Below are 15,086 nucleotides of genomic sequence, written 5' to 3'. Positions count from 1 at the left end.
CAATGTTCCCCATTCATTTCCAATGTAATCTCCAGTTGCTGCTCTAATGTTTTGTGCACTCTAGTCTCACTAATCTATTGCTGCTCTTCAGCATGTTGTTCTCTATAGTTCTTTCTTTCCTGTCTAATAAGTATCCATTTTATTTATTCTCTGTCATTCCCTTCTTCTGAATCTGAAAAGATATCCCAGAGTTTCAGAGCAGTGTTAAATTCCAGATGCCTTTTTTCCCTTTATTGGCTGCCTTCCTTTCCCTGGCTATCCTCTGCCCCCCCACCCCCCGATTTCTTATCTGTTTCCAGGGCTCAATTTCCAAAAAATATTATGTACACTCATATACTTGTCTCAGGAACTGCTTCGTGAGGAAGCAAAACTAAAACACCTCTCAAAAGGTCAGTGCCTCAGAGGATATGCAGAAAGGAGGACCCTCTCACACTGTTGGTGAGAATGCAAACTGGTGCAGTTCCAGTTCTGGAAAGCAGTATGGAGATTCCTCAGAAAGTTGAAAATAGAGCTACCCTATAACCTAGCAATTGCACTACTAGGTGTTTATTCCACAGATACAAATGTATGATCTGAAGAGGCACCTGCACCCCAATGTTTATAGCAGTAATGTCCACAAGAGCCAAAACATGGAAAGGATCCAGATATTTCATTGACAGATGAATGGATAAAGAAGATGTGGCATACACATACAATGAAATATTACTCAGCCATCAAAAAATGACATCTTGTTAAGTGAAATAAGTCAGTAAGAGAAAGACAATTATGATTTCAGTCATATGTGGAATTAAAAAAAACAAAACAGCATAGGGGAAGGGAGGGAAAATTAAAACAAGATGAAATCAGAGAGGGAGACAAACCATAAGAGACTCTTAATCATAGAAAACAAACTGAGGGTCGCTAGAGGGGAGGGAGTAACTGGGGATAGACATTAAGGGAGACACATGATATAATAAGACTGAGGAATCACTGAACTCTACCTCTGAAACAAATAATACACATACTACTTAGTTGAATTGAAATATTTTTTTAGAAAAGAAATATAACTGCCAAGGGACCTGAAAAAAAATCAGTGCCTTACATGTCAAACGTTCCCTTCATTCTTCATAACATAAAATTTGCAATTGATTTCTTCCCTTCATGTCATTCAGTCATTTATTCACTCACTCACTGAGACGTTTAATATGGAACACCACTGTATTTCAGACTCTGTTCTAGGTAATAGGGATGAGGAGGAGTCATCGTATGAAGGTTCATGCCCTCAGGCACTTGCAGTCTAATGGAATAGAAAGATCCTGGCTTCAGTAAATGACTGAAACCTTGCACAGATAGAACTGCCTCTCCTAGATATCAAATTCTCCTAATTCAGATAGAGTTAGACATGGCATGCATCTAGGCATGCTTGCCAGCCTATCAATGGAGTGCATTTTGGTGAGACCAGACTTTTAGCATCTTTCAGTTTATTCCTTATAAGTGGCTCTATATTCGTGTGGTTTTGATATTTTTACTCTAGTGAAAAAAGGCATCTCTTTATTATCACTATATGTGTTATGATGTTTGGCTTGATTCTAATATCTATACATATATAAACTATTAAAAGAAAATGAAATCTTTTATTTCTTTTTTTAAAATTTTTATTTATTTATGATAGTCACACAGAGAGAGAGAGAGAGGCAGAGACACAGGCAGAGGGAGAAGCAGGCTCCATGCACCGGAAGCCCGACGTGCGATTCGATCCCGAGTCTCCAAGATCGCGCCCTGGGCCAAAGGCAGGCACCAAACCGCTGTGCCACCCAGGGATCCCTCTTTTATTTCTTTTAAGTAAAATTATACAACTCTGTCAGAATCCTACTATTGCACCATTTTACCATTTTATACAAGAATGGAAAGGGCAACTGACACTTGGTGAAGCTTAATCTCTAGAGAATGCTATAACATCAGGCTCACACATTCAGGAATGGCAAAATGGAGCGTTTATTACCCATAACACTCAGAATCCCATAAGGAATAAAGTAAAAGTATATTTGATGCCATGAGTCAATAGCATGATGAAGATATTTAAAAAACTAAGCCTTTGGTAAATCATGCACTTGTTTAACCTAGGTTGCTGACTGTTTAAATCATTGGCAAAGTGCATTCTTGCTGTATTTCTAAAGAGAAGAACTGATGGATTTATAGCACACAAACAAAAGCCATGATCATTTTACTCAGAGTAGATTCATTTAGAAATCATTGTAGCTAATATTTATATTATAATATAGATCTACAAAGTTCTTGGATATATTTTAGATTCAGTATATACATTATCATTAGGTTTAATATATTTGTTAGATCATATATGAATCATATACATATTTATATATTTATTTAATCTTATATTATGTAAAAAGTATCCATTATATTTATCTGGAAAATCATTTTGGGGGAACTTAAGAAACTTGTTCTAATCTTATAACTAGTGTATCTCAGAGGTAAGAGCTGTACTTAAATTTTGTGACTCTTAGACTCAAATTTCTGATACAATAACCATACAACCTTTTGAAAAGGGTTGGCATTGAACTTTCATGTTTAGTCAGATTTTTGTAAGTAAGCTGACCTTAAAGAAAATTTTTCAGTCTTCTAAAACTATCAAAAAATCCCCAAATTATCCAAACTACTATTACTCTTTTTTTGGTACCCTAAAAAATTTCTCCTTTTTTCTTGTTTTCAATAGAGCTTTGCAAATTCTACATCAGAGCCTATAGAAAAGTCTAAAGAGTAAAAATGAACCAGAGTTGTTCTCTCAAGTAAAATAGAAGCTAGAATGCATGAGAGGAAGATGTTGAGAGGACAGTAACTTTAAGCAAAGGGATTGGGATTTCTCCTTTCCTCTCCTGCAAGGTCTTGGCCATTTTTATTCTCACTACAGAATAAAGCACTTATTTGTATGTGATTTTGTTAGGCACAGTACATGTGACCTGCAGAAAACATACCATTGCTTTGAGATTTAAAGTTCTAAGAGAAAACTGAGAGAGACATATAGTGACCTTAAAATGTCAAACCAGTACAAGTAATCGGAACAAAGAACAATTTATTATTGTTCCTAAACAAGTTTCAGAAATTTCATCATTTTTAGCACAGAACAAGTAATATGTTGACATTGAATATTCTAATTCTTTTATTAACTAATACTACACATTTTGAATACTCTCAGATATTATCAAGCCACTCTGCAAGTAGCAGATATAAGGGTAAATTAGAGTCCTTTTTAGAGTCTGGTAGCTTAGTGGGTAGATAGACCCACTTAATTAGCTTACTGTAACACACTTCAGTAGTTGTAATGATAGAGATATGGACTGAACATTATAAGAAAACCAAGGAAGATCATCTAACTCATCACAGAGATCCAGGAAATTTTCTGAAGAAGATGTGGCCTGAGCTGAGTCTCAAAGAATGTTAGTTTAGCAAAGGAAGATCTTGACTTAAAGGTAAGAGTCAGCAGAGAGTCTTGTGTGTCAGGGATTACAAGTACCATGTTTCTCTGGAATATAAATCATGGGTCAGGCAGTAGAGGGAAATATCTGCAGACAAGGACACAGGTCATGAAGAGTTTTCTGTTGAGGAACTTTTACCTGAACCATTTCAATGCAGTCATTTGATTAGAAGTTGCTCTTAACCTTTGACTTCAATTTTGGAGGACATCAACTCTAATGGCACAGTCCCAGTCCTTACATTTTCTATTTAGCCATTGCATCTCCCATTTGGCCTCTACTTTTTCAGGTCAATTAATTTTGTATACAAAAAAATATATATTTATTTATATTAGGGAAATTAAGTAGCAGGAGTACTTGGCTTCAGGTTCTATCTAAATAATCAAGGAAAGATGAATTGGCAGACTGATTTACCTTTCCACAAGTCACTCATGAGACATTTCTTGAAGGAAGCTAAGAGTCCTAATGTTATAGATCACACTTTATTTAATTTGGATAGACACAGTTGGTATTATTGAATACATCTCATACTTTTGGGTGAAAGCAATACCTGATTTTCCTTGCATGGATGTGGGTTTTACGATTAGTAATAAGAAATAAGCTTATTTTCCAAGAAAATTTCAGGTTATATCATTTTTCCCCTAAGCATATTATTAGGCCTATTTGGGACACCCAAATAAATGCATTAAAAAGCAGATTACTTTCTTTTATCATTTTGAAGAGAGTTAACATAGCTCCTATATTCCAGAAACAAAAAGGAGTAGACCAAATAAATTCTATATACAAAAAGAGGTGACCATGTGCATTCAAAAGAATGTTTTTGTCTGCACAGGGATTCACTATAAGAATACCTTATGTATTGTGTTTAGCTAAGATGCTTTAAACTTGATATGACAGTAGGGAACAAATATTATACATTTAACTTCACAGGGAAATGTTAATATATACTCATTCTGGAGTCATAGAATAAACGGAGGGGAAATTTCAGAGGAGATCAAAGAGCACTTTTTATATTGTTTACAATCACAGTAGTGTATTAATGCTAAGGAAATATTGCTCAAGAGTAAGCCCTTTGGATTTGGCCTATTATTGAAAGAAAGGTGCCATTTGACCCAATGAAATCAGAAATTGATTAAATGCAGTTCATCTAAGGGGAAAAATGGTCATGGAGTTACTGCCAGGGTCAGGAAGAGATGGGGTGATCTAGTGCTTGAGTGCTGATAGGGTTAGATAGACTCTCAGAGTAGCTGATGTTACAAGATACATGACAACGGACACCCACAGGTCAGAGGGCAAGATCAACCCCTTAGACGGGAAAGAAGAGATTAATCAGAATATTCTTTGCTCAGCTTATAACTAGGTCCTCTTATCAAATGATTCATGGAGAGCTGAATGGTTTGAATAAACTGCAATCTATGGGTCCCAGGAAAGCTGGGATTGCTGCTAACTATCTTGGGAACACATGTCAGAACAATTGCTATAGTCACACAGTGCCTCAGTGAAGTCCTGTAACCTTCATGAATACAACCATTTTGGCAAAGTAGTTTGGACGCCCGACTATCAAGCGTGTGTCTAATCTTTACTATTTTTTCTCACAGTGTTTAAATGCTCCCTCTTAAGCACCATAAGTTTTCATTTAAAATATTTCATTTTTTCTTCTGTTACAGAAATATTTTGAAATAAAGGAGTCCCTGAACCTGTGGAAAACGATCAACAAAAGAACTGACACTCACTGCTCCTCTGATATTGTCTTCCGACTATTGTAAAACAAAGCAATTTTTATTTTCCTATTTTTCTTCAATAGTTATTTTTTTCAGGTGCATACTGACCAAAATTGATGCCAGGGTAGCAACATCAATTATAGGGGAAAAACAAGAGTCAGATGATTGACCATCCTACCCAAATTGAAAACCTTTGTCTGTCCGACAACACAATAGCCTATACTACTCTGTATAAATACTGTGATGTTTTTGTTGTTTCCAGGTAAGAGATTTTCTGTTTCTTCAGAGTGAGATATACTTTATTTGTGCAATTTTAATATTGTTTTCATTTTCTTGGCAGATGGCTTATCCATCTTATTATTTTCATGCATTGGCAAGATTAGGCTGTTTCATACAAAATTCTTAAGAAGAAACTTTAAAATATGTCTTTATATGGGTCTCCAGAACAGACTTCACAATATGTGTTTTAAACAATTGCTAATCACATATTCATCCAAGAAACTAGTATGACTTTTCCATTTTGGATGATAATAAACATCTTATGAATTTCTTTAATTACACTGTTACCAGAAAGGCCATAATGGTCAGAGAAAAAATATATCAGCTTTTGGAGAAAAAACAAGAAAATAATGAATTATCTGTGTGTTTTTTTTTACTTAAAGAGGTCTTAATATAACTCATATTCAGAAAATTTGATCTTTAGAAATTTTCAAGCCAGGAGTAGAAAATATGTATATTCTTTTATTGAATTATGACCATGAGTAGTACAGAATGTGTGTGTACTCATTTTTAATTGTGAAACTTTTTAAACATACAGAAAACAGGAGTATAATGATCACTCCTAAAGACACCACCTAGATTCATCAAATATTAACATTTGGGACAATACCAGACTTAATCTGTCATTACACACATTTCATACAAAGAACATCTGCCCCTGCCAAGGACTCACTTCCCTGCCCATGCTGCAAAAATCTTTCCCAGTCCTTCGTTCTCTCTTTTTCCCACTATTTGCTTCTGGCTTGGGAGGCTCTGCATTCCCTCTTTGACACCACTGAGGATTTTCAGGGTCCAGGAACCTCCTGGCCAAAACCATTCTGGTGGGTCATTCTAATTGCTTTGGTGGAGTTGGTACAGGAGTAGCGGAGGGGGAAAAGAGAAACCAGATGGAAAGCAATGCTACTGGAAAGTCTTAGCTCTTAGGGCCAGAGGTGCAACAAACTCAGAACAAGCTGTTCCCTAAAAACAACATTCTAAATGATTGCATAAGGTCCAAGTGTGCTTTTGTGGCTGGTCCGTGGTTTCCTTATGAAAGTGTGCTAAGATCTAAGCATCCAGTTTACAATTGGATATTGAGAACATAGTCTACTTACAGTTGTGGATGACCAGTGTTATAATTATTTAGATTAGTACAAAAAACTAACTGCCTTCTCTAACAGACTTGTTTTCACTTGGCATAATCATGATTACTTTGCAGACAAATTTTTAAACAAAGATATTATTAAAGGTTCAGAAGTATTTTCATTTTCTACATTGTATGAATATCTCATTCCAATTTTTCCATTCCTTTCTTTACCCCTGGAGCCTGTTACATACACCCCTCCTACACACATCACTAAGGGGAGATGCAACTGGGAAAGCCATATCTGAATACTTTCAGTATTTCAGCCACATTTCTTTTTTATGAAAACATCATAAGAAAACTAAATTTCTTTTAGTTAAAAGAAACTAAAGAAAACTCATTTTCTTTCAGTTCTCTTACCTTTTGATTTTATCTTCCAGTTCATGTTCATTTTGGGGTGTTTGTTTATAATGCCAAATGTGTCAATTTTATATAAAAATTATCCAAGGTCTCCACTTATGGATTTTACAGTTTAGCATTTGATCAGCATGCAGTATACCACTTCTAAAGCATAACCCAAATACAAAAATAATTTTAAAACATAGTAAATGCAAATGAGTGAACTCATGAATTTTACTTGTGTACCTTCAGGTATATCGATTAATGCAGAAGAATGAATACATGAGTTAATGAATAAACTAGAGCTATGCCTAAAGGAATAATGAAATGGCTACAAGCTGAATCCCTTCCATCAACTGGAACTTCTTCATGACCAGCTCTTCTAGGCATAGAAGAATCATGAGTATCTCTTGGCTCCCTTCTACTATTTCCTGGTGTGCTGCTCCCAAGAATGCCCTGGCTGCCATTTTCACCTGGGGAATCGCCAGGAGAAAGACCAGCTGCTCATATTTAGATCTTTGTAGCTATGACTCCCATATCCAATTCAGACTCTTTCCACCTATTTTCTCTATACTTGGAGAGAGGATGTCAAGTATATTTGCTCTGTTCCATTCTTCCATTAGACACTACCCTAGGCTCACGTCCTATTTTGATACCATCTGCTTGGGGACACAGAGGATAATAATAAGAGCTCCTGCTCATTGAGTGCCTGCTGTGAGCTAAGTATTTACATATCTAATTTCAAATTCTCATGCTATCCTGCAAGGACAGTATTAGACCCATTTTTATAGATTTACAAAGTAAAGCTCAGAAAAGTTAAAAAACCTCTCCAAGGTTATCTGATGCAGGATTTATATTTGAGCCTTTCCTTTTTGCCATCAGTGAAAGATACTTCTCTTTCCTTGGAAAAATATGCTAGCATTTTCTTTGATTGACTCTCCACTTTCCATTAACAACCCTCCCTGGAGAGCTGCTCTCCCACTCTCATCCCATGCTGGTGTCCTGAATTTCCCACAGTGATTTGGCCCTTACATTGAATTTTCTGGCTTCTTGTCTGTTAGTCTCAACTGATATCTTAAAATATCTGATTAGTCCTTAATAATGTTGGCAGGTTAGAATCATATTTTAAAAAGGAAAGTATATTTAAGCACTTAGCTTTCACAATTCACTCATTGAGAGTACATATTTTTTCCCATGTTACCCAGAGAAACTGGACAATGAAATGACCACCTGTTAGCTGCTAATGATGTTCACATGCCTTTAAAAAAAGTAATTCTGGCTTTATCTGTCTACAATCTTGGCGACAAAACTCATGGGAACATCAAGGGCACAGGAAGCCAAAGGCAGCAAACTGACAATAAAGTTCCTGCTTAGACTACTAATAAGGAAGGAGATACTGTGAATCTCTAATTCCACATAATTATTTAATCTCAAAAGGGTAACATAAAACTAAATGCATGTTTTAAAAACCTAAGTTTGGATGTTCAAATCTAGGACTGAGGTCAGAGAGGTTTTGCACAATATATTTCCTACTTGAAGAAGTATTTCAAAAAGGATCAAATATAAAATATGCCAGTCACTATTTCAAATGCATAGTCTAATTTGATACGGTGTGGGTGGGTTAATCATTATACCTTTCAAAGGAAAATCAATACCTAAATAGTAAACGAGCTTAATTCAAAGTAATAGATGGATATTAACTGTATCCTATATTGCATAAAACCTACTAAGACTTAAAAAGGGCTCACAGCTATAAATATCCATCAAAATATAGAAATGAAGCATTTTCTAAAATTAGGGCTAGCATTACAACTAAATGACCCCTTTATTTTAATAGTGAAATCAAACTCCAGAGACATCTGGTTTTAATTCTCTTGCTAATATGTTTTTGGGTCCCTATTTAAATTTACTTATTTCTATGCATCTCATTTTTAGTGTAATATTTCCATCCAGGTCCAAAGTTGATACAAAGTTTACCTTTTATTTGTTCACTTCACTGTAGTCTAATGGCTAAGAGCACAGGCTGTAATCTCAAACTGCATGGGTTTGTAACCTGTCCCCATAATTTGTCTTTTACAAATGTCCTTAATTTTCTGCACCTCAGTTTTCTCATCTATAAAATAGAGTTAGTAGTAGAATTGATTCACTGGGTGGGTGGGAGGATTAGTTGAGTCGACATAAATAAGAATTTAGAACAATGCCTGCTTAATGTTGCTAGCTGTCATTATTTTTGAACTGCAAAGGAAAAAGTAAAGATGAGGTCCCTAGAGAATTAGGTACATTTGAACATGAGTAGAATAATCATATGTCTCTTCCCTTGTTTCCAACCAGGATTGAATTTAAGCCCTAAATACACAAATAATTATCTTTCCCAATCAAAAATAAATTCTAAATAGGAGGAGCTGGTACTCTATCTGTAGAAACATTTTTCTCCCCAGTATCATCCTAAAGATTTCAAGTGACTATCGCTGAACACAGAATCCATTTGCTTCAATGTTTCTCAGGTACTTTTACAAATCTTTATTTTCTCCCAAACTTCAGGCTCTAGAAGCACATCCAGGTATCCTCCAAGCCTCTACCAGTCATTACCTCATACATCCTATTATATATACAACAAAATGTTCACATGGATACATTAACATACCCACAACTGAATTCTAATTCTAAAATATTACCTTAAATTTGATCCCATATTAAGTAATTGCCATCAGTAAAAGATACTTCACCAGATGACCAGAAATTAAAGGGAAACATTTAAATGAGATAACTCCAAACTGTACCACCTTATGGAATAATCTTTTTAAAGGGCACGGCTAACTCTCCACAAATAACTTAATTTGCAAAGCACCATACAGTTTAAGACATTAACATTGATCATTTTAAACTCCAACTTAACACAACTGGCTAGCTAAATATGTTTCTAGCAGTTGCTGGAATTATGGTATGGGTTTTTGAATAATGACTTAATTTTGAAAGGGTGCTTCTACTCAAAGTTGTCATGCTATTTCTAGATAATTTTAAGATCCCAATAATTTAGCTCTGGAAGATATGTTATATATAAATAGCTTCTCTCTTTCTTGTCGTATGTGTGTGAGAGTGCATCTATGTTTATATATACATACATATATGTGTGTATATATATAGAGAGAGAGTCTTCCCTAATGCACACAAATATATGCATATACACATGTAGTCATTTAGCACATGTACTCATGTACATGTGTAGATATTCTGTTAGAAGCCCTTCCCTACTTATGGAGTTCTCTGTAATTCAAAAAGCTAGAAAGTAACTAGCTCTGATATTAGATCATAGGGAGACGGCAGAAAAAATAGTGATTCAGAAGATTGAGGATAGCTAGGTAGATAGATGATCCAAGAAAAGTACTATAATTTTTGACACTTTGAGAAATTGGTTTCCTTTGATTCCTGAGACACCTGCTTTGATTTTGGAGACACCTTTCAAGAAGCCAAAACTCAAACCAGCTGTGAGATATGTTGGACACCTTTTCATAATCTCCTTTCTTTGAGGAGGAACAGAATGAGCAAAGTTGAGAGGTGTATTCAAGATCGCTGTACCATGAGATTGGCCCTTTTTACTCCAAATTCATTTCTTTCAGAATATTAGAACTCGATGTGACCCTGGAGATCATGTAATTCACTTCCCACATTTCTAAATTTTTTTGGTGGTTTGACAGTATGCAAGGTTGCATAGCCTATTGGTTGAAGTTGGTCCAACTGTGGTGGTCACTCACACATCTTTTAATGTATGGAAATCAAATATTCTGCATACCAAGGTTTGGGGATGCTTGACATTTCCCACTTTTAAAATCAATCACCAATCTGAACACTGTGGATATTACTCAGAGACTCAGAGATTTGCTGTAAGCAGAGACCATGACCTTGGAACAATTATTTTCTCAAAAGGCATTACCAACAATGACGTGAGCAAAGCACCCAGACTGCCCTCCAGTGCATGAATCCCTGGCCAGGAAATGGCTACGAATATTCCATGAGTAGTATGAGTTTGGCTGAAATCTTATTTCAATGCATTTATATTTCATAAGCATTGCATTTAGGCAAAGTTAAAATCAGCAAGTAAAAAAAAAAATACTTACTTAAAGATTTTCTGTGTTCTGGTTTCTGTTCTTTTGTATCATTATCGTAGTGACTTAGTAATTCAGTACTGGAGGATCTCTGGATTTTGAATAATTCCAGGTTTCTTGATGAACCACTTGGATCCTTTGGCTGGAAATAACAAACAATTAGACTGAATAATTTTACAAGGAAGAAAGGATTCACCAAATAGCTTAGTGATATATTTTGATGTTAGATTTTAAGGGAAGATTGAACTAAGATAATTATTTTAGAAAAAGGCCTCTATGCTAAGCTCAATAATCAAATTTAATAATAGCCATGTACATATATATAAACTTACTAAATACTGTGCATTACCCCAAGCACTGCTCATGTATTAACTCAATTAATCATCACAGTAATACTACGAGGTAGATATCATTTATTACCCCTACTTTCCAGACAAGGAAACTGAAGCCAAAAGAGATAAGTAAACTGCCTAAGGCCACACAGCTAGCAAAGGATAGAACCAGGATTCAAACTCAGGCAGTTTGACTCCAGAGTCTACTCTTAATGACAACAACAAACTCTGTGTGTGGGTGGGTGGATGTGGGTGTGAGCAGTCAAGCATGCCTGAATGAGGGGACTATATGGATGATGGAGAAAAGTCAATTTGTTATTTTTTAAGGTTTTAGTCCAAAAATGATATAAAGGAAGACTGCAGTTAAAAGCAATAAAGTCACACAGAAAATGCTGTCATTCCCTATTTTATTTTATACCTTATACAAAGCTCTCAAGGATAGTTTTTTTCTCAACATTTTGCAAATATTAGTGTCCAAAAATTAGATGTTTGGTCTAGAATCAGTATACAATGGTAGTTTTAAATAATTTGATTCTTTAAAAATATACTCTGAATATACGATTTAGGGTAATTTTATGAAGTTTTAGATTGATAATTTTCATGAGAAGAACAATCTAGTGTCGCTGGAAAGATAATGAAAGTCAGTACAAAGGATTATTATTTACTGGTGTTATAAGAGTGAGCATGGGCTTAATTAGATACATTGATATTTATTTTCAAGAATATGTATTACAGACTACATAAACTGAAAATGTGAAAACTCAGTAGTCATTAAGTGCTTGTGTGCTTTTTACAGTTTCTAGTAAATGAATGTCCATGTTATTTCAGTGGGGGAAATGAATGCGCTGTGTTTTTTGAAAGAGAGAAATCAAATGATATTCAGCTCTACAAATCAAGTCTGTTGAATCGGGTTTTAGTGGACTCTATCTAAACTTAAAATAACTTAATATCTCTCAATCTAGAGGATCCATTTAAATGTGTGTGTTATATGCCTAAGCAACACAATTTAAGTGACAACATTTTAATTAATAAAGGTAACAGCCAAAACAAATACATACCAATCTGTCAATTGCATTTTTGATAGCGTGGAACCAATCCAATATGATGAAGTCAATATCTGACTGTAGAAGGAATTCATTTCCTGAAACTGTTGTGATCTGAAAAAAAAAAAAATCGACAGGTAAGCAAACCATATAAAGTAGATCTCTTACATTAAAAAATGAAAAAAATATATATATACTGCATATATATGTGTACATATATATATATATATATATATATATATACTGTTTGAAAAACACACTTCAATACACCAAAATATTTTCTTGTATTCCAGTAATTGTCTTTCTGGGAACTGGGAGACCAGAATCATTTTGAACTGCTCTCTATAAACTGTTTTTTCATGTCATAACAAATACATTATTGTTGTAATAATAGAACGATTAACTCAGAGTAGGACTAAAGCCGAATTACTCCAAGTCAAGAAGAAGCAAGTCAGGAAGTTCAGAATGATGCAGACAGCATCCACTTAAGTCAGAACCTCAGAAAAATGTACCCGGGTGTGTCAGAATTCATTCTGCACTTTTGGCTCTTTCCTGTTTGTCTTTTTCAAATCTAATAGTATCTCTATATTTGATTTCCTTTTATGGAGGGCTGTAAAACAGATTATTTACCAAAGAGACTAATGCAGACTTTTCCAAAAGGTCATTCAAATGAATAACATTTGGCTACTTCTACTTTCCTATCATAAAGATCTATAGGAAAGTAATAAAGGACTAATTTCCCTCACAAAAGGAGTGTATTAGAATAAAAGTTTATTTACATATTTGAACCTCTCATGGAAAGTATTTATCAAGTGAACATCCCCATTTCAGACTCTCAGAGCTATTAAGTAGTTGGCAATATTTAACATGTAACTATATGTTTTTCACTACAGTGCATCTTTTCCCCGGCAGAATTGCGAGAGAAGAGTGTGACCCTATAGAAACAGAGCAATGCTCTTGATTTCACGCATAAAAGGCTACTTAGAGACGAATTTGATTAGAGTGGGTGTGGACACGCTCTCTGTATTAGGCCATCAATCTGAACTGTGAAGATTTTCCCTTTGTATTGACTTTTTGTTTCAACTGGAAGATGAACATTTCCCGACTACTGTCACACATCAGGCAAGGCTTCAGAGGTTGAGAGGACTGACATTTCAAAATACTCAATCAGGAGCTAGTCACCTCTTCTCAGCCTTACTTGCTCTAAATTGGAGGTGAACACTGAAATGTGGCACAGGTTCAGAAAATCACAAATCATGCTTCAGGATGTCTCTATAATTCTATCATTCAAGTGACAATTATTACCCAAAATAGCTCACTCGGAAGGTTTCAGTGATTCTTATGGCAAAATTTAATGACAATGATCTCGGAGTCTTAAAGAAATCTTCGATTATACACATACATATATATTCACTTGTCATTTATTTTTAGAAAAACTATATAAAGATGCAACATCACTCAGTGCTGCAATACAACCATTCTTGAGTGAGATGCGTTCCGATGTTTTACAACTGTAAGGAGAGGAACTATCCAAGGATATGCAATTATGAGAACTGAAAGATTAGAAAATAAGAGGAATTTAATTATCCACATTAGAATTTGACAGACTACCAGAGCCAATGGCTCTTTTTTTTAAAGTAAAATTGCATGTAAGATTTGGGATGGCTCAAAATAGCCTCCAAATAGTCCTCTGTTTTATGTATCTATTAAAAGACAGTTAAGCTGATGTTTGCCTAATTATCTGAACACCCTAGCAATGTTCTTTACTTACATAAAGTTCCAAATATTTATTCTATGAAGTGTTGCCACAGAAATAGTAATCTAGAAATATAAGGTCACTTGTAACTAACCCAAAAAACCAGTAATGTCCTTGACCTCTATCTTCATCCTAATTTAAATTTAAATATTTTGATTATGAATGTATTATATAACATCACAATTTGTTAACATACACAAAGAAATATGAATTAGCCCAAACACAGTGTACTATCTAATATATTTCTCTGCCATTATAAATAAACCATTATTAAAATTATAAAAAGAAACATTTCAAAGTACAAGAAACAAACATAATTAGATTTACTATATTCTGAGGGTTTGAGGAAAGAGCTAACAGTTCAGTTTTCAGTCTAGTAAATTCAAACAGTGATAAAATGTAAGTACTTCAGCAGTACATTTGCATTTTTGGTGCATGCTATGCAATGCAAAGGGGATCTTTTACTGCCAACACAACCGAAAACAAAATGTATTTTAAAAGTTTCTTTATCCAAATATATTGCTGCATTAATCGTACATAATCAGTGATTTATGAATTCATTTGAGGAAGCTGGATCAGAGAACTATATGAATGCAATTCATTGAAAATATACTATCAGAAAGATACAGTTTGCATTCTTTCCTCTGTCTTCCCACTAATCTTTCCAGTTACTAGGCAGTCTGGAGAAGTCTGCTACTGCTCTCTACAGTTTAAATGCTTCCACTTCTTAATTACAGTCAGTAATTGACTTTGTTCTGCTCTACCCCAGATATTCACAGGAAAGCAGTTTCAAAGTCTTTGGCTGCTCGAGCCCATTTAATCCAGGTTTCTCAATCCACATTTTACATTACCTCTTTAAGGTTTTTGGATAAATGGTTTGCTGAATCATATTTGCAGTTTGAACAATCGAATTTTCAGTA

At 34.8% G+C, this 15,086-nt stretch overlaps 1 protein-coding gene across 1 annotated transcript in view; it reads right to left on the bottom strand.

Annotated features, from left to right (window-relative positions):
* ARHGAP15 (Rho GTPase activating protein 15) overlaps nt 1–15,086 on the bottom strand; it is a 608,203-nt gene that overhangs the window by 293,054 nt on the left and 300,063 nt on the right. Inside the window, exons 7-8 of the mRNA XM_072757649.1 lie at nt 12,426–12,524; nt 11,048–11,177 (exon numbers count right to left, since the gene is read on the bottom strand). Of these exons, the coding sequence (XP_072613750.1) occupies nt 11,048–11,177; nt 12,426–12,524 (229 nt within the window). The remainder of the gene's footprint in view (nt 1–11,047; nt 11,178–12,425; nt 12,525–15,086) is intronic.

This window comes from Vulpes vulpes, chromosome 5, assembly GCF_048418805.1.
Source record: "Vulpes vulpes isolate BD-2025 chromosome 5, VulVul3, whole genome shotgun sequence".
NCBI classification, from domain to species: Eukaryota; Metazoa; Chordata; class Mammalia; order Carnivora; family Canidae; genus Vulpes; species Vulpes vulpes.
The sequence above is the reverse complement of the archived record's forward strand: the minus strand, read 5'-3'. Positions and strand labels throughout refer to the sequence as shown.